The following is a 19,822-nucleotide window of genomic DNA, read 5'->3' on the forward strand; positions in this document are numbered from 1 at the left end:
CCATTCCCATTTTCTTAAATGTTTTGGGTTTGTTATTGTAGGTGTTTTCCTTCTCTTGTGTTTCTTGCCTAGAGAAGTTCCTTTAGCATTTGTTGTAGAGCTGGTTTGGTGGTGCTGAATTCTCTTAGCTTTTGCTTGTCTGTAAAGGTTTTAATTTCTCTGTCAAATCTGAATGAGATCCTTGGTGGGTAGAGTAATCTTGGTTGTAGGTTTTTCTCTTTCATCACTTTAAATATGTCCTGCCACTCCCTTCTGGCTTGTAGAGTTTCTGCTGAAAGAGCAGCTGTTAACCTTATGGGGATTCCCTTGTGTGTTATTTGTTGTTTTTCCCTTGCTGCTTTTAATATATTCTTTATATTTAATTTTTGATAGTTTGATTAATATGTGTCTTGGCGTGTTTCTACTTGGATTTATCCTGTATGGGACTCTCTGTGCTTCCTGGACTTGATTAACTATTTCCTTTCCCATATTAGGGAAGTTTTCAACTATAATCTCTTCAAATATTTTGTCAGTCACTTTCTTTTTCTCTTCTTCTTCTGGGACCCCTATAATTCAAATGTTGGTGGGTTTAATGTTGTCCCAGAGGCCTTTGAGACTGTCCTCAATTCTTTTCATTTTTTTCCTCTTTATTCTGCTCTGCAGTAATTATTTCCACTATTTTATCTTCCAGGTCACTTATCCATTCTTCTGCCTCAGTTATTCTGTTATTGATCCCTTCTAGAGAATTTTTAATTTCATTTATTGTATTGTTCATCACTGTTTGTTTGCTCTTTAGTTCTTGTAGGTCCTTGTTAAAAGTTCCTTGTATTTTCTCCCTTCTATTTCCAAGATTTTGCATCATCTTTACTATCAGTATTCTGAATTCTTTTTCAGGTAGACTGCCTATTTCCTCTTCATTTGTTAGGTCTGGTGGGTCTTTACCTTGCTTCTTCATCTGTTGTGTGTTTTTCTGTCTTCTCAGTTTGCTTAACTTACTGTGTTTGGGGGTCTCCTTTTCGCAGGCTGCAGGTTCATAGTTCCCGTTGTTTTTGGTGTCTGTCCCCAGTGGCTAAGGTTGGTTCAGTGGGTTGTGTAGGCTTCCTGGTCGAGGGGACTAGTGCCTGTGTTCTGGTGGATGAGGCTGGATCTTGTCTTTCTGGTGGGCACATCCACGTCTGGTGGTGTGTTTTGGGGTGTCTGTGGCCTTATTACGATTTTAGGCAGCCTCTGTGCTAATGGATGGGGTTGTGTTCCTTTCTTTCTAGTTGTTTGGCATAGGGTGTCCTGTACTGTAGCTTGCTGGTCGTTGAGTGGAGCTGGGTCTTCGCGTTGAGATGGAGATCTCTGGGAGATTTTCGCCGTTTGGTATTACGTGGAGCTGGGAGGTCTCTTGTGGACCAGTGTCCTGAAGTTGGCTCTCCCACCTCAGAGGCACAGCCCTGACGCCTGGCTGGAGCACCAAGAGGCTGTCCTCCACACAGCTCAGAATAAAAGGGAGAAAAAAAAGAAAGAAAGCAAGCAGAAGATAAAATAAAAGTTATTAAATAAAAGATAATTATTAAAAAAATTTTAAAAAGTAATAAAAAAAGAAAGAAAGAAGGGAGTAACCAAACCAAAAAACAAATCCACCAATGATAGCAAGCAATAAAAACTCTACTAAAAAAACCAAAAAAACAAAAAAAACGGACAGACAGAACCCTAGGACAAATGGTAAAAGCAAAGCTCTACAGACAGAATCACACACAGAGGCATACACATACACACTCACAAAAAGAGAAAAAGGGGAAAAATATATATATATCTTTCCTCCCAAAGTCCACCTCCTCAATTTGGGATGATTCGTTGTCTATTCAGGTATTCCACAGATGCAGGGTGCGTCAAGTTGACTGTGGAGCTTTAATCTGCTGCTTCTGAGGCTGCTGGGAGAAATTTCCCTTTCTCTTCTTTGTTTGCACAGCTCCCGGTGTTCAGCTTTGGATTTGGATCCGCCTCTGCATGTAGGTCGCCCGAGGGTGGCTGTTCCCGCTCAGACAGGACGGGGTTAAAGGCGCAGCTGCTTCGGGGTCTCTGGCTCACTCAGGCCGGGGGGAGGGAGGGGCACGGATGTGGGACGAGCCTGCAGCGGCAGAGGCCAGCGTGACGTTGCAGCAGCCTGAGGCGCGCCGTGTGTTTTCCCTGGGAAGTTGTCCCTGGATCACGGGACCCTGGCAGTGGCGGGCTGCACAGGCTCCCGGGAGGGCAGGTGTGGAGTGTGACCTGTGCTTGCACACAGGCTTCTTGGTGGCGGCCACAGCAGCCTTAGCGTCTCATGCCCGTCTTGGGGGTCCGTGCTGATAGCCGCGGCTCGTGCCCATCTCTGGAGCTCCTTTAAGTGGCGCTCTTAATCCTGTCTCCTTGCGCAGCAGGAAACAAAGAGGCAAGAAAAAGTCTCTTGCCTCTTCGGCAGCTCCTGACTTTTTCCCCGGACTCCCTCCCGGCCAGCTGTGGTGCACTAACCCCTTCAGGCTGTGTTCACGCCGCCAACCCCAGTCCTCTCCCTGGGACCCGACCTCCGAAGCCCGAGCCTCAGCTCCCAGCCCCCGCCCGCCCCGGCGGGTGAGCAGACAAGCCTGTCGGGCTGGCGAGTGCTGCTCGGCGCTGAGCCTCTGTGCGGGAATCTCTCCGCTTTGCCCTCCGCACCCCTGTGGCTGCGCTCTCCTCCGTGGCTCCGAAGCTTCCCCCCTCTGCCACCCGCAGTCTCCGCCCACGAAGGGGCTTCCTAGTGTGTGGAAACCTTTCCTCCTTCACAGCTCCCTCCCACTGGTGCAGGTCCCGTCCCTATTCTTTTGTCTGTTTTTTCTTTTTTCTTTTGCCCTACCCAAGTACATGGGGAGTTTCTTGCCTTTTGGGAGGTCTGAGCTCTTCTGCCAGCGTTCAGTGGGTGTTCTATAGGAGCAGTTCCACACGTAGATGTATTTCTGATGTATTTGTGGGGAGGAAGGTGATCTGCACGTCTTACTCTTCCGCCATCTTGAAGCTCCTCTCTATTTATTTATTTTTGGCTGCATTGGGTCTTCGTTGCTGCGCGCGGGCTTTCTCTAGTTGCAGCGAGCGGGGGCTACTCTTTGTTGCGGTGCACGGACTTCTCATTGCAGTGGCCTCTCTGGTTGTGGAGCACTGGCTCTAGGCGCGTGGGCTTCAGTAGTTGTGGCTCACGGGCTCTAGAGCCCAGGCTCAGTAGTTGTGGCACACGGGCTTAGTTGCTCCGCGGCATGTGGGATCTTCCTGTACCAGAGAGCGAACCCGTGTCCCCTGCACTGGCAGGCGGATTCTTAACCTTTGCACCACCATAGAAGTCCCTGGACCAATCTTAAATTTGTTCATTTGTTCATTCACTCAGCACATATGTCTGCATATGTATTATGTACAAGATATTATAGGAGGTACTATGGAGAATACAGTGGAGAACCAAACATAGATCTCATCTTCAGTGAACACATGATCTAGTAGGGGAAATGAGACCTATGTAGACATTTATAACACAAGATAGAAAGTAGTAGTTACCAAGAAAATGGCACTGTGTGATGTCAGAGAAGAGTGAGTTATTACTTCAGCTGGTGGAGGGACAAGTGGCTGGGAATTAGGTAAGGCTTCCAGGAGGAGATGGTGTTTGGGTGAGGCCTTAAAGGGCAGGGTAGAATTTGATAATGCAGTGATGGCAGGATGGTAGAGGATTTCAGGATGAAGGAACAGCTGGTACAGAGGCAGAGTATTGAGGGGTCTGGACAGGGAACCACAAGTAATTCAATAGGATCAAAGCACAGGGTACTGGAGAGGGAATAATAGGATGCCAGCTTGGAAAGGAAGCGTCAGATGGTGGAAAGCCCTGAATGCCAGGTTGTGGGTTTGATTTTATTCTGTTACCGATAAGGAAATACTGGAGGGTTGTAAACACCAGTAAGAGCTGTTTTGCAGGAAATCTAATCAGGCAGCAATATAATGGGTGAGGTGAGTTGGAGCAGGAAGAAGGAAGGAAGGAGGAAACACCAGTTAGGGGGCTATTTCTGAAGTTCAGGAGAGAAAGGGGGCCGCACTATGGCTGTAACGGGGGGGATGGAGGAAAAGAGAATTGCAGAGGAATATACTGCACCTGGCAAGTGATTGGCTACTAGAGAGATAATTCAAAGTTAGCACTGAAGTTTCGAAACTGGAAAGAAGGTATTGCCAGGTAGCAGAATTGTGGGTAGGGATGGTAGGTTTTGACTGATGTTGAGTTTGAGGTGCTAGTGAGACATCTGAGTGATGCCCGGCACACAGCAGGACTGAATATTAGGAAGTTCCCTTTGTGGATAGGGTGGTCCTCTTCTAGATCCCCATAGAAATTGCAGTTCATTCAGGGTAGGGACCTTGCAGGTTGAGAAGAAATCTGGCAGAATGATGAGAACCTGTGACAGTGCACCTCCTGAGCAACAAATGACTATTTCCTTATCCAAATCCTAGACAGATAGGGCAAGATGCTTAGTGGAGTGTGAGATGGTTGTTCTATGTGCCACTCATCACTTTTAAAAAAAATATTAAAATTTTTTTTGAAGTATAGTTGATTTACAATGTTTCAGGTGTACAGCAAAGTGATTCAGTATATACACCTATATATATATATATATATATATATATATATATATATATATATTCTTTTTCAGATTCTTTTCCATTATAGGTTATTATAAGATATTGAATATAGTTCCCTGTGCTATACAGTAGGTCCTAGTTGTTTATCTATTTTATATAGAGTAGTATGTATCTGTTAATCCTAAACTCCTAATTTATCCCTCCCTCCCCACCACTCATCACTTTTAACTGTCCATCCTTTAAGTGGCTTCACATCTTTGAGCTAGATGGCTTGTGCTTGACATTGTACCTTGATAGCGTCCAAGTGTGCTAGATGAGTTTTGACTGCAAGATACCCTTGGCCATGCTCTGATTGATTCACAGTGCAAAATGTTGCCCAAGCAATTCCATAGAGACAGAAAGGAGATCAGTGGTTGGCCGGGACTGGAAGAAGGGCAAATAGGGTGTGACTTCTAAGGGTATATGGAGTTCCTTTTTGGAGTGATGAAAAAGTTCTGGAATTAGATAGTGGCAATAGATGCACAGCTCTGTGAATATACTAAGAACCATTGAATTGTATACTTTAAATATTCAGTAGATGAATTGTATGGCATCTGAATTATATCTCAGTAAGAATTTCTATAAGGAAAAAAAAAACGTTGCCTAAGAAGAAGAAATATATTTTCCTTTTCCTACTTTCTGGACTGGAAACCTTTTGTCATTTGTCTAATTTTCAGTTTAACTACTTTGACAGAGTCCTTTTGCATGGTTTTTCTGCTCGTGTTACTTTCCTCTGCTTTTTCTAAAAGGAGATCTCCGGGTAGAGCATTTCTGAAGTTGTACTAGTAAGATGCCCTTCAGGCATGTTTCAGCATCTGAGAAAGCCATTCAGTCTGCTTAGAGAAAGCAACATATTAGTCTCTTTAAGAATTAAAGCATTTGCCAAATTAAACACGTGAATGAAAACATTCTAACCAGATTTGTGTTGACTTAAGTGCTCACAGTGTAAACACATGCACGCGTGCACACACAGACACACACACACACGCACTTACGCAAAGTATTTCAAAGCATCAGAAAGCAACGGCTTTCAAAAGTACTCTCCAGCCAACACCCTCTCTCATATGCCAGAACTCAGTCCAGAGCAAGCTTTTTTACAGCTGAGTTATAAACACTTGAAGCCCAGAGTAATCTCTATAATGGAAATACTGACATTGCTTGACTTGAGCAACACAGATGGCTCTGGCTTTTTTAGCTAGAACATGATGAGTTTTCTAATAGGAAGCCAAGAGGCTCTTTGGGGTAGAACTGTTAAGAAATGTAGAGACTGGGAGGAAAATCTCTCAGTGGGTTGCAGTTGTAAGCACTGTGCCCTGGCTGCATTCTCCCACTACCCCTCTTCCTTCTGTAATCAGGAAAACTGCCCAGATAAATACTGCCTTGTATAAATATGGAATGTAACCTTGACTTGTGACCTTAATTTTCTGCAGTCCCTTGCTTACCCTAGGGTTGCTGGAAGCAACAATGGTGATTGTTGTCTCAGATATGAGACTCTGTAAGGATGGACGAGAGACATCTGAATCGTTTAAAAAATAAGTCTACCAAAAATTCTCCCCCAGTGTGTCAAAATAATGAAATTGATGTACTTTAAAAGTTTTTAAGTGTTTTGGTATATTAGCTCACTTTGGTCTCTCAATCACTCTGTTTGATAGAAGAGCTGTGTGTTGTTGTTCCCATCATTTTAGTCAAGGAGGTAGCATGAATAACCTGTTAGTGGTCAGGCTAGGATTAGGAAGCAATCCAAACTCATTGTTCCTTCCCCAGTACTCGGATGCCCAACACCTGGACTCCCACATACAGACCTGCCCTGCTCCCCGGTGACCAGACACTGGTGTAGCTAACTGCATTTGCGATTTCATTTCTCATGGTTGTTTATTGTCTTGGCAGTTGGCTTTGCCTGGGTACCTTTGCTAAAGGATGGTAGAATCATCACATTTGAGCAGCAGCTGCCAGTTTCCGCTAATCTTCCCCCAGGCTACTTGAATCTGAATGATGCCGAATCAAGAAGGGTAGGAAAATATCTGTATTTGTTGAAGTAATCATGATGAAATGGTTTTTTTCCCCTCTTTTTAAAAAACTGTATTGAAGTATAGTTGATTTACAGCGTTGTGTTAATTTCTGCTGTCCAGCAAAGTGATTCAGTTATACATATATGATGAAATGTTTAAAAAGTAGAATACCGTTGGCATAGTCGATAGTTTGGTCTGGTTGATAGCTACTCAGGGTGTGGTTTGAGGGCTGGTGCTGGTCCACGACAAAGATAAGTATAGAAAATGAGTGTTGAGAAGCTTGTATAATAGTTTGACAAAGTAACCTCATGTCTGTTGATTCTAATAACGATTTTTAAAATGGGACTTCGATTTTGTGCATCATGAAAAGAATTCATTTCTTTAGTAATTTTTATTGTCATTTGGAAAAGTATCAGCCTGCAAAGGATTGGAAATTCAAAATGGTTTAGGATACATTTATTCTAAAGGCAGGTTATTTTCTCCAATAATTCCCTATGTGCGAAACTAACACATTTGTTTCTGAAAGAAAATGTTGAAATGCATAAAGGTGTTATATGTTGCTCATCTATCCATTGCTATGGTACAGAAACTCATGTGTGTATTTTCTCTTCACAGCAGTCTAATGTGGATATTAAGTGGGTAGATGGTGCAAAGCCTTTGTTGAAGATTAAAAGTCACTTGGAGTCTACCATTTATACTCAAGTAAGTTGCATCACCTGAATTTTGTCAATTTTAATACTTGAGTGTATTTCTGGATTAACACAGACTATATTCGATTCTACAGCCTTAGAGAAGTTGTGGCCTGAAAGACTTTCTCATTAGTAATAACATCATTCTTAATAATAGCTCAAATTTAAAAATTCTTCTCAAATTACCAAATCCTTTTACCTATTAATGCCCTTTTTCTGTTTCAGGATTCTATCCAGTATAGCGTGTTACATTTAGTTGTCATGTCTCCTTAGGCTCTTCTTGGCGGTGACAAGTTCCGAGACTTTCCTTGTTTTTGGTCACCTTGTCAGTTTTCAGGACTACTGGTATTTTGTAGGATGCCCCTCTGTTGGGATTTGTCTGACATTTTTCTCATGGTTAGACTAGAGTTGAACACAGAAATTTGCAGTCAGTGGATCATGGCTGGCTACTACAGTTTGCTCTTAGCCTCGACATCCATGAAATTAGGATCAAATATCTGTGAGACGCCTCAAGCACAGTTTGAAAAATCACGGGTGGAGAAGGTGAAGTCCACGCTCTTTGGTGTGGCCTACAAGGTCCCTCTCAATTCCCCCTGCCCACTTCATCATTTTAGAGGAAAAGAAACCGAGGCTCACTCGGGTTAGATGATTTACCCGAGGTCACACAGGTAATAATTAGAGGAAGCAGGTCAAAATCCGAATTTCATGATTCTGGTTCCTGATACAGTCCATGCCGTCCACAAATTCAATATCTGTAGATTCCATACAGGACAGCTGGACACTGGCCGGTGCAGGGCCAGGGTACCTTGGGCACTGAATGCCTGAGACTTATTCTGGTGACTCCTTGTTGCTACGTTTTCTTCACCTGTCAATTCAGACCTCTCTTCCTGCTCGTTTCATTAAAATATAGAAACAGCCCAACTTCAGAGGCTACACTAGCCAAAAAAGAGATTAAACAAATGTGTGACTACTTGGGCATAAATGGTGACCTACCCAGTGTGCTTAGGTACATGCTGAATGCGCCTGGTTTTGCTGCTTTGTGTGATGGTCGAGAGGACTATGGGACTCATTTAGGAACATGCATGTTGATAGCTGCAGATGCCGAGTCTGGCCATTAGAAGACCCAGGGAAACAGGTTTCCAAGATTCCGGGGTGGCGGGGTGTGGTGCAGGGGTGGAGCCTGTGCTTTGCAGGTGGGAGGGAGGGAGACGCAAGAGGGAGGAGATATGCGGATGTATGTATACGTGCAGCTGATTCACTTTGTTGTACAGCAGAAACTAACACACCATTGTAGAGCAATTATACTCCAATAAAGATGTTAAAAAATAAAAAAAAATTTAAAAAAAATGAATCAAATTTCATATGCTGTGTCCATCTGTTTTTCAGGATCTACATGTGCACAAATTCTTCCATCATTGCCAGCTTATTCAGTCAGGCTCGAAAGAAGTTCCAGGGGAGCTCATTAAATATTTAAAGGTAAATGAACAGTAGCTTTCTGTGAAAGGTTTGTTTTTCATGTCATTCGGTTGCCACATTTTTTGACGTGGGGGAAAAAAATCAAACGAACCCTTTAAAAATACTTATGGCTGTGTATCCTCAAGAGAACACTTTCTATTATGTGCTTTTCCATCAAGGGGCTGTTTAGAAGCAGACCGCAGAATTGCTACATTAGGAAGAAAATGTTTTAGCCAGAATTCGTCGACATATTTTTGAAAATCTCATGAAAATGTTTATTTCAGTTCCATAAATTGATTTTTCCAGACCTTTTCTCATCTTGCCAATGGCCTGGTAAAGGTGGAGAAAGCTTGGGGAAAAGGGCCAGGAGAAATGGAGTCACTTTTGCTTGGAATGAAATGTGAAATGATTCCTGTGTTCATAGGCGAAAGATTATCAGAAGGGTCAGCTAAAAAAAGAGAACCTAGTTTCTGCATGTTGCATAGGAGGGAGTCATAAGTAACGCCATATTTTATCAAATGTATTGAGAATCCAAGACTCCATTTATTCCCTAATGTGGTGGGACAGGGCACACGTCATGGGACCCAGCTAACAGTGACTTTTCTTTTGTCTGCTCCTTCAGTAGATCAGCCATGGCCAGTCTGAGGCATTTTTATTTTAAATGAAGCCTCTACAGGATTTCCCTTTAGGCATATGTTAATAGTGAATGATATTCTCAGGAAATGAAAAGGTTCATTTCTTTCAGAGAGGTAGTATGACATGAGGTAATACACGTATGGGTTCTGGAATCACAAACTGAGTTTGTGTCCCGGGTCTGTCACTTATTAGCTCTGTGATTGACCTTGACCAACTTACTTAACTTCTCCAAGCCCTTGTTCCTTCTTCTCTCACATAAAGATAAAAACCTACTTGTAGTCATGAGAGAAATGCAAATCAAAACTACAATGAGGTATCACCTCACACCAGTCAGAATGGCCATCATCAAAAACTCTACAAACAATAAATGCTGGAGAGGGTGTGGAGAAAAGGGAACCCTCTTGCACTGTTAGTGGGAATGTAAATTGATACAACCACTATGGAGAAAAGTATGGAGGTTCCTCAAAAAACTAAAAATAGAACTACCATACGACCCAGCAATCCCACTACTGGGCATATGCCCTGAGAAAACCATAATTCAAAAAGGGTCATGGACCACAATGTTCATTGCAGCTCTATTTACAATAGCCAGGACATGTAAGCAACCTAAATGTCCATCGACAGATGAATGGATAAAGAAGATGTGGCACATATATACAGTGGAATATTACTCAGCCATAAAAAGAAACGAAATTGTGTTATTTGTGGTGAGGTGGATGGACCTAGAGACTGTCATACAGAGTGAAGTAAGTCAGAAAGAGAAAAACAAATACCGTATGTTAACACATATATATGGAATCTAAAAAAAAAAAGAAAAAATGGTCATGAAGAACCTAGGGGCAAGACGGGAATAAACACGCAGACCTACTAGAGAATGGACTTGAGGACATGGGGAGGGGGAAGGGTAAGCTGGGACGAAGTGAGAGAGTGGCATGGACATACGTACACTACCAAATGTAAAATAGATAGCTAGTGGGAAGCAGCTGCATAGCACAGGGAGATCAGCTCGGTGCTTTGTGACCACCTAGAGGGGTGGGATAGAGAGGGTGGGAGGGAGACGCAAGAGGGAGGAGATATGGGGATATATGTATATGTATAGCTGATTCACTTTGTTATACAGCAGAAACTAACACACCATTGTAAAGCAATTATACTCCAATAAAGATGTTAAAAAACAAAACCAAAAAAACAACCCACTTGTAGGGTGGTTACAAGGCCTCAGTGAGATAAGGCATCTGCTATATAGTATTCATTCATTCCACACTTTTTTCTTGAGTACATTCTATGGGCCAGGCTTCATTCTAAACATTGGGAGGATAAATGAAAAAAACAAACAGTATCCCTGTTTTCAAGGAGCTTACTTTGTTGTGGAGACAGATGGACAATAAACACATAAACGAATAAATGCATGCACACACACACACACACACACACACACATATACACATACAGTGGTCCCTCTGTATCCTCGGGGGACTGGTTCCAGGACCCTCCACAGATACCGAAGTCCAAAGATGCTCAAGTCCCTTGCAGTCAGTTCTCCGTATCCACAGATGTGGAACGTGTGGATACGGAGGGCCGACTGTGTATGTCATGTCAGGTGGTAATAAGTGCTATAAAGAAAACCAAAACATAGTGAAAGGGAATAGGAGTAATAAGGAGTCCCTCTTTTAGATAAAGTGTCAGAGAAGAGCTCTCCAGTAAAGTGATGTTTGACAGAGACCTAAAGGAAAGGAGGGTGCCAGCTATGTGGAATTCTGGGGGAGAGCTGGGAATAGCAAGGGCAAAGGCCCTGAGGAGCTTGCTGGGTGTGATCAAGGAACAGCCGGAGTTCCAGTGTGGCTGGCACACAGAGTGCTAGGCCCTCACACTGGAAAGGTAGCTGGGTTGCTGGTCAGGTCCGGCCTCATAAGCCATGATGAGGAGTTGGAATTGTACCCTGAATGAGATGGAAAGCCTTGAACTGAGGAGTGACATGATGTGACTTTGGTTTTAAAGTATCATTCTGCCTACCATACAGAAAATACATTGTTGGAAGGGTAGAATCAGGGAGGTAGCCGATAAATGGTGGCTACGATTCTTAATTATCATTAAGAAGTATAGTAGTCATCTAACTTCAAATCCTTTTCTTGGGTAATGTCTAGAACTCCCGCTCTACATATGAATGCATTGTCTGTTGAGATCATTGTCTTTTTCTTCCAGTGGGAAGCTTTGTAAAAGTTTTAACAGAATTGAACAGAACACGATGTTCCTATACTGGTGTTCTTAGAATGGAGGGGAAAAAAAGTACTCATATTTGCGTTTTTAAGGGTGTGGAATTTCTGATATTTATGTGACCTATGCTTGCCCTCTAGTGGCAGTGAATGAAATGCCATGTGATCATAGAAAGAGCCAAACTCCTGTATGGAATGTTAGCGCTGAAAGGGATCTTTAGCGATTTTGTTTTACAGATGAGGAAACTGAGGCCCGAGGAGAGTGATTTGCCTGTGGTCATTCTGGTTACTAGCAGAGCTGAGCCAAGCCTGTCTCTTGATGTGTCTTTTGACTCCTAGTCCTGTTTTCTTTCTATCAAACCTTGCTACCTGTTGTCCTTGTAAATGACAGTGTTTCATCACTTCATTTAACCATCTACATGTTGAGCTCTTATTATGTGTTCAGTATTTTCCTAGATGCTGTGGGGCTTGCAAAGAAGAATAACTTAGGCTCATTGTCCGTAGGGATCTTACAACCAGTCAGAGAGACAGGATCCACTTTAGTCAAATGACAATATAAGTCAGTAGTACAAATGATAGTCCAAAGCAATATATAGTTAAATGTCAAATGTGTGATACAGGGTATAAATGCTAAGAGTTCACAAAACCGAGGAACCACTGAGACTAGAGGGTTCCCATCTTTATCCCTTTGGTTCCTTATTTTATTCATTTATTCAGTCATCCTGCAAATACTTATTGAGCACCTACTATGGGTCACATATTGTACTGGATGCTGGGACTATAATGGGAACAGTTTAGACAACATACCTACTCTAGTTGGGGTAGAGAGATTATAAATAAGTAAGTCACATTACATAGGGATGAGTGCTATGAAGAAAATAGAACAGGTTATTGGGCTCTAGCATGACCAGGAGTGCAGTCAAGATGGACTTGTCAGGGAAGACCTGTCTAGGAGATGACACCATTTTAAGCTGAAAAGAAGCTGATGCGAGGAAGACAGCCATAGGTGATAAAGCTGTGTAAAAGGATGACAGAATATTGCAGCAGGTGTAAACACTTTGCAGTGGGATGTGTGGAAAAGAAAAAAAGCAAAGACACCGTAGCTAGAGCACATTGAGCAGCAAAGCAGGAGGATGGCCTCAGATGAGTGGGGAGCGATAGGCAGGGTACATGTAGGATGGGGAGCCCTTCACAACTTTTTGTTCGTGGTGGTTGGTTTTGTTTGTAACAGAGGGAAATGACATTGTGGAATTTGCCTTTCAAAAAGAACCCTCTGGCTGCTGTGTGGAGAATAAATTCTAGAGGAACAGTACTGGTGCAGGGAGATCACTTCTGCATGGAAGGTCCGTCTCTCTTTTCTACCTGATGTGATCCTACTTACGATCCTTGAACCTTCCTCCTTTCTGAAGCCTCATATGACATTCCCTCCTCACTGGCAGACTCGGTTTCTTCTTCCTCTGTACGTTTTGTATATACCACGGTTGTACTGTTTAGTGTTTGTATCACAGTGATTTAGTTCCATGTGTTTTCCCCCCATAGTCTGTGAACTGCTTGATGGTAGGAACCATGTTTTTTTGATGTGCTTGGCAATTGAAAGTTCATTCAGTATGCCTTTGTTGAATGAGTGATTGAATGGCTTTACTGAACTGGGGGTTGGAACTTGACTGGGAAGGGTGGCGAGGATTTGGCTACAAAGTGTGAACAAAGGTAGCAGTGCATTGATATATTCAAGGAGCAGTCAAGACACCAGTGTGGCCTCGTGAAGAATGATGAGTGTTAAGGTTAAGAGTGTAAGCTGGGTCTTAAGTAACTTAGACTTAATACCTGGGTCAGAGTTTCTCAAACTTGGCACTATTGACATTTGGGGCAGGATAAGTCTTTGTTGTAAAGGGCCGTCCTGTTCACTGGAGGGTGTTTAGAAGCATCTCTGGCCTATCCACTAGATGTCGGTAGCACCCCCCAATTGTGACAGCTCAAAAAGTCTCCGGACATTGGGGTGGAGGAGTGGCACAGGGTCTCTGGTTGAGAACCGCTGCCCTAGGTCATGGGGAAGCATCAGAAGAATCTTCTTGGTGGCACGGGGTGGCCTGATGTAACCCCTGTTTGAGGAGGATTAAGTTTTGGAAATGAGAGACATTGGGAGTGAGGAGAAAGTGTACATAGACCTACTAGAAAATTATTAGACTATTTTGGTTATAGGTCAGAGTTCTGAAAAAGGGCGACGGCTGTAAGGATAGAAGAGAGAGGGCAAAAGGAAGGAAAAACCTGAAGGATAGACCATGGGTTCCCTGAGCTCAGTTTCTTGCCTTATGCATCCGATTGAAGAGAGGCTGCCCGGAAATCTAAGAGGTCACTGTTGAGATGATTCAAATATAGATGAGAGAAGCCTGAAAAGGGATGGCGAGAGTAAGGATGGCAACATGGAGCAAGAGTAAGGGAGGCTATGAAAGATAAATGCTGAGTTCCTTAGTACAGACACTTGTTTTCCCCGTGTCTGTATTTCCCAGGGCACTAAATATTGAATTGGTGTAGAAGGTGCTCAGTGAGGTTATTTTGGTTGGCCAGTTGACTAAATGAGTGAGTGAATGAATGAGTGAATAAATGAATGCGGAGAGAAGGGAAGTAAGAAGGAAGACATTTTACATATTTAGCTGCTTGTATCATTTCTATGTATACACGGACATATTTCTTCTTTTTGATGTCAAGATACTGATCAGTAGAGACAGAGTGTTAGCACTTTGAAGAAACGTATTGTGAGATGTTAGAATGCAGAACTGCCTCAGCTTGTGGATGGTGCTAGTGTAAAGCCAATTATACATAGAAACACACCTTATTGAATCCCACGTAACTTCTCACCACAAAGTAATGGCCCACTTTCCCCTGTAAAACACACGAACTTGGGGGCTGGTAGGCCCGTCTCCATCACCTCCAAGCATGCCTGCTCCTCGCCCCGACTGAGTGTTGGTTTACCAAGAGTCTGTTGTCTTTATTCCAAAACCTGTTGATCCCGGTTATACTTATCTTCAATAGAGCATTTAATATTAAATGAACTAACAGAATCTGAGTGCCAAAATAAGAGATGTGGCTAAAGTAACTGACAAAGTCCCCTATCCCCTGAAGCTCGTGTTTAAAGTGAGCTTATATTCTAGTGAATGTAGTTTTCATTACTTAATTTTTTGTTGTTTCACCTTTGCAAGTTATATCATATTTTGGTTTATTTTCATAACTAATAATGACTTATTTTAGTGTTTGCATGCCATGGAGATCCAAGTCATGATACAGTTTCTACCTGTAATTCTTATGCAACTCTTCCGAGTTCTCACAAATATGACCCATGAAGATGACGTGCCTATCAACTGCACCATGTGAGTTTCAGTGTTATAATACCAAGAAGCAACTTTTGTTTCCTTTTGCATTTCTTCATTTGAAATATAAATTTATCTTCCAAATGAGAACCCCAAAGTCAGAAATCTAATATCAGTTTTCTCTAGTTTCATACTTCTCAGACCAGGGGACTTATATCCCCAGGGATAGATGATACCAGAAACCATAGGATGAACTTCCTCAACCAGAGGTTCTAAAACTGCTGCATGTTAGAAGCTTTTAAAAATGGCTGTTCCCGGACCATACTTCACACCAATTAAACCAGAATCTCTGAAGGTGGAACTCAGCATCAGTATTTTTTTTTTAAGTTTCCCTGATGAGTCCCTAATGCAAGGGAGTTTGAGAACCATTGCCCTTGACCAGTCTTGTCCAGTAGAACTTTCTCCAGTCGTGGAAATGTTCTATACCTGTGCTTTCCAATATGGTGGCCATTAGCCACATTTAGCTGTTGAGCACTTGAAATGTGGCTAGTGTAACTGAGGAACTGAAGTTTTAATCGTAGTTAATTTTAATTCATTTTAATTCATTTAATCGCCACTTGTGACTAGTGGCTCTCACATTGGACAGAGTGGCCCTAGGCCATCAAATTGTACTCGAAAGAATGATGGAGTGTTCTTTTTATATGAAAACAAACAAGGATATATTGTAGAGTAGGATGCAAAATGCACCTGAATTTTGAAGTTAAAACAGGAGTTTTCCAAAAAATTGTGAGCTCAGTGCTGGCTGTTTCTGGCTTTGCTGCTTCTGCTATTGCCACTTCTGTTGAGCCTCTCCGGAGCCTCAGGGCTGAAGCTCCACACACCTTCATACTGTTTGCTCTTCTCTGCTGTTGGGCATAGTCTGGTTGCAAATTTAAAAAGCATTATTCTAGTCCAGTGGTTCTCAAAATGTGGTTCCCAGACCAGCAGCATCAATATCACCTAGGAGCTTATTAAAAATGCTAATCATTGAACTTCACCCCAGACCTAAAAAATCAGAAACTCTGGGAGAGGGGTGTGCGGTCTACCCTCCAGGGGTTTCTGAGGCACGCTAAGGTTGGAGAACCACCGCTGGTCTCATAATTTTAAAACTTTCTATGAATCTTAGGTTTACTTCCAATTTTAGTTCATATCATTATACCTGCTCTGTCTCTCCCTTCCCTTTTCCCCCATCTGTTGTCATGCTTAACATCTTTTTTCTATTCTTTTCCTTTTATTCTCACTAGAGGGGATTTCAATATTTACCTTACTGAAGGGTTTTTTTTTTTTTTTTTTTTTTTTTTTTTTTTTTTTTTACTACTATATGGCAGTTATGACCATACTTCAAATGCGGTTTAGAAAGGAGATGAAATATCTGGGTTGCCAAAATAAAATATCCTTCTTTTGAACCAGGAAACATATTTTACAAGACCCTGAGCATGTTAGATGCTGAAATCTCTGTTAGACCCAAACTAAGATGACATTTAATGCAGTCATCTCACCTTTAATTATCTAGGCAGTATTAGGTATTTTTAGGGTTAAGTATGATGGTTTTATCTAACAATCAAACTATAGTGGTTAATTGTAGCCTGACGTGGCTGACTTTTGTGAATGTTGTTTCAGGGTTCTCTTACATACCGTATCAAAGTGCCATGAAGAAGGCTTGGATAATTATTTAAGATCCTTCATAAAGGTTTGTGGAGTAAAGCTTTCTTTCTGAGCAGTTTGTCTTATGAGAGAATTTTGTTTTACAGCTCGTTTTCTTTGATTGTAGTATAGCTTCCGACCTGAAAAACCCAGTGTTCCTCAGGCCCAGCTGATACATGAAACTCTGGCTACTACGATGATAGCGGTATTGAAACAGTCTGCAGACTTTTTAGCAATAAACAAACTGCTAAAGGTAAGGACACAGGACACGGCAGGCAAGGAAAGCAGCCAGAGATATGCTTGTTTGATACCCTCCCATTTCACTTCTAGTCTTTCATCATTTCCTCATGTGACTTTCCTTTTCCTCACCACTTTACCTACACATCCTTTTCCCCCAAGTTCTCCACAGAACCTCCTTCATTCCCCTCACCCTCCCCACCCCATCCTGCCCACAGTCGAATGTGTAATGGAAAGAATTTTGGAGGAGATAGACCTGGGCTGGAATCCTCTATTCACTGCATAGTAGTTCTGTGTCCTGGAGCCCGTTATTTAGCAATCCTGAGCCTCCACTTCCTCATTTCTAAAATATAAGCAAAGCATTTAACATGTTTCTGGCACACAGTAGGCACTCAAATGGTGGCTCTTATTATTGTCATGTTTTTACTATTCCTGTTAATAATGGTAGAATTTCAATTTTGGGTATTTTAGGATGTATCTGCTTGAGGCTTCTCTGTACCCTTCAAATTACACTTAACACAAATACCTCTGCTACTTGGGCTGGCCCCAGTGTTGTACCAAGGGCAGGGTTGGGTCCCCCACTGGGTGCAGGCCATAATACGATTCATTGTCTATAGAGAATTTAAAAGCAGTGCTAAAATAAACTAAAAGTTGGTTTGCTCTTATCACCACACGTAGGCAAATCAAAGCAGTGTCAGTGATAAAATACCCTTCCCCACTGAGTTAAACATTCCCACCAAACAGCCTTTGTACATCACCAGCCAGCCCTAAGGTACACTACTACCTTTTTGCCAACACAATTTGAAGGTATCCTGTGGGACTTGGACAATTGCGATCACTTTAAAATGTTACTAAAGTTCAGAGACAAAATCCATAGTGATTCGTCAACCTCTGCTAAGCTTCAAGGATTTGGGTAACTATTAAAGATTGATTTGTATTTATTTGTTTATTTTAGTACTCATGGTTTTTCTTTGAAATTATTGCAAAGTCTATGGCCACATACTTGTTGGAAGAGAATAAAATTAAGGTAAGTAGGCTCAAGAATAATATTTAACATAGACAAAGAAGGCTAATCTTATTCACAGGTAGCCGTGACATGCAAATCCTCTTTTATATTTTAAGGGCTCTTAGCCCTTAGCTTTTTCAATTTTGCTTAAAACAAGCAAACAAACAATGGATGTATTGCAAAAATCTGACAGTTCATATGTTTTCGAAGTCTAATCGTCAGAGACTCTTCCACATAGATTGTTCCTGTGAGGTGTTTGCCATGTTAAATGCATTATCTTTGAAGCTTTCGCTTTGTCTTGTGGTTTTAAAATGTCTGTGTCAGAACATTCATTTGGAAGAAGAACAAGTACCAAATAAGAAAGAACCATTCTCTTAGAAAGGTCGAAGGCATGTACAAAGTTAAAAACACTTTATGTAATAATACATGTGTTCCTGGCATGTGCTGTATACATTTAGTTATATTTTTAAACTCTTTCGAAAGTACAAAGAAATTTTCTTAGCTATAGGAATTGAAAGCTAAGATTTGTGAAGTAAAAAATATTCACCTCATACTTATCATTTTTATCAGAATCTTCACAGAGCAGGTTTACTGAAATTGAGATGCATGGATACATGTATACTTTGTGTGTCAGGAAAAACATGGAATGAAAAATGGATGTGTCTGTATCTCAGGAACACGATTCCAAAGTTGGGTCAAAATGACCTACTCTCGTTCATGATTTCAGTCAGTTATGGTATTAGAGGTCCAGATAGTTCCTATAATGATCTAAAGTATACACTGAACTAGCCATGTCATTTTTAAGTTGGGAGAAAAATTAAACTCCAGTTTAAAACACATTTTTATACAGAACGTATCTGAAAATAAAAACAGCAGTTGATTTAGATCTTTTGCAACTCTTTTTTCTATGCCTATTTAATTTAAGCTTCCCAGAGGCCAGAGATTTTCTGAGGCATATCATCATGTCTTACATTCATTGCTTCTTGCAATAATTCCTCACGTGACTATTCGCTATGCAGAGATTCCTGATGAGTCCAGAAACGTCAATTATAGTTTGGCTAGCTTCCTGAAGGTGAGTTAAAGGCAGCCAGAACATGGTAAGGAATTATTCTTCACCAATATGGTCTTTAAAGCCAAAGAAAAAAAATTACCCACTTTCTAGAGACTCAGCTAGGCTGCTGGAGAAACTTTTGACTGAATTAATCCATCAATTCAGTTAAACAGCCATGTTTGATCCCCCACCCCCAATGGTTAATTAATTAAATCAGAGGTCCCACATAGGTGGCTTAACCGGAAGGCACGTCTTGCTGGTTTTACATGGTGTTTCTCAAAAATATTAATTTGAATGCCTTTAGGTGGGGCATGTACTTTCTAGGTTGCCACAAACCCCACCACTCCTTAATATACCCCGACACTCTTTATACATTTAAATAGCTTCTCTGACCCTGTCAGCCTCTGAGTTTGTAACTCTTGAACTAAAGCACAGTCTACACATTGCTAATATAATCACCATCTACTTGTGGCTAATACATGTAAATGAAAACTGTTGATTTTGGTCAGTGAGACTATTTTGAGAGATATCAGAAACTCCTATATTTATGAAAGATAGCACATTTCTCGTTGTTGTATTTTGTTATTCTCCATATGTAAGGGGCAATGCTGGAATGCGATTGTTCTAGAAAGTGGGTAATAATAATATTTGATTTGTTGCAGAGAAGGGGCATGGATTTGTAATGCACATAGTTTTTACTTCTTTCCACTCCCCATCTTCTCACAGCCTTTCATCATGTCTCAACCTTATCTTAAGAACCTCATAGTCAATAATCCACCCAAGCAGTTTTAGTATCTCACATACCCTTGTTTTCTTATTAAAAATTCACAACTGGGTTTCAGATCTCCAGAGCATGATTTTCTGATGTAAGACCTCTCTTTACCAGAAGTAAAATAAAGTTTTAACACTATT

General features: G+C 41.6%; 1 protein-coding gene across 3 annotated transcripts in view; it reads left to right on the plus strand.

The window, feature by feature from the left end:
• The window catches only part of DOCK11 (dedicator of cytokinesis 11), a 196,636-nt gene that overhangs the window by 86,623 nt on the left and 90,191 nt on the right, over positions 1-19,822 (plus strand). For 2 of the 3 annotated variants that reach the window (XM_059909928.1, XM_059909930.1), the window contains exons 21-28: positions 6,514-6,635; positions 7,251-7,337; positions 8,711-8,800; positions 14,875-14,993; positions 16,593-16,662; positions 16,744-16,869; positions 17,809-17,880; positions 18,785-18,931. In XM_059909928.1, coding sequence (XP_059765911.1) covers positions 6,514-6,635; positions 7,251-7,337; positions 8,711-8,800; positions 14,875-14,993; positions 16,593-16,662; positions 16,744-16,869; positions 17,809-17,880; positions 18,785-18,931 — 833 coding nt within the window. The remainder of the gene's footprint in view (positions 1-6,513; positions 6,636-7,250; positions 7,338-8,710; positions 8,801-14,874; positions 14,994-16,592; positions 16,663-16,743; positions 16,870-17,808; positions 17,881-18,784; positions 18,932-19,822) is intronic. The other variant, XM_059909929.1, reaches the window with a different exon arrangement.

The sequence above is a fragment of the Balaenoptera ricei genome, chromosome X (assembly GCF_028023285.1).
Source record: "Balaenoptera ricei isolate mBalRic1 chromosome X, mBalRic1.hap2, whole genome shotgun sequence".
Lineage (NCBI taxonomy): Eukaryota > Metazoa > Chordata > Mammalia > Artiodactyla > Balaenopteridae > Balaenoptera > Balaenoptera ricei.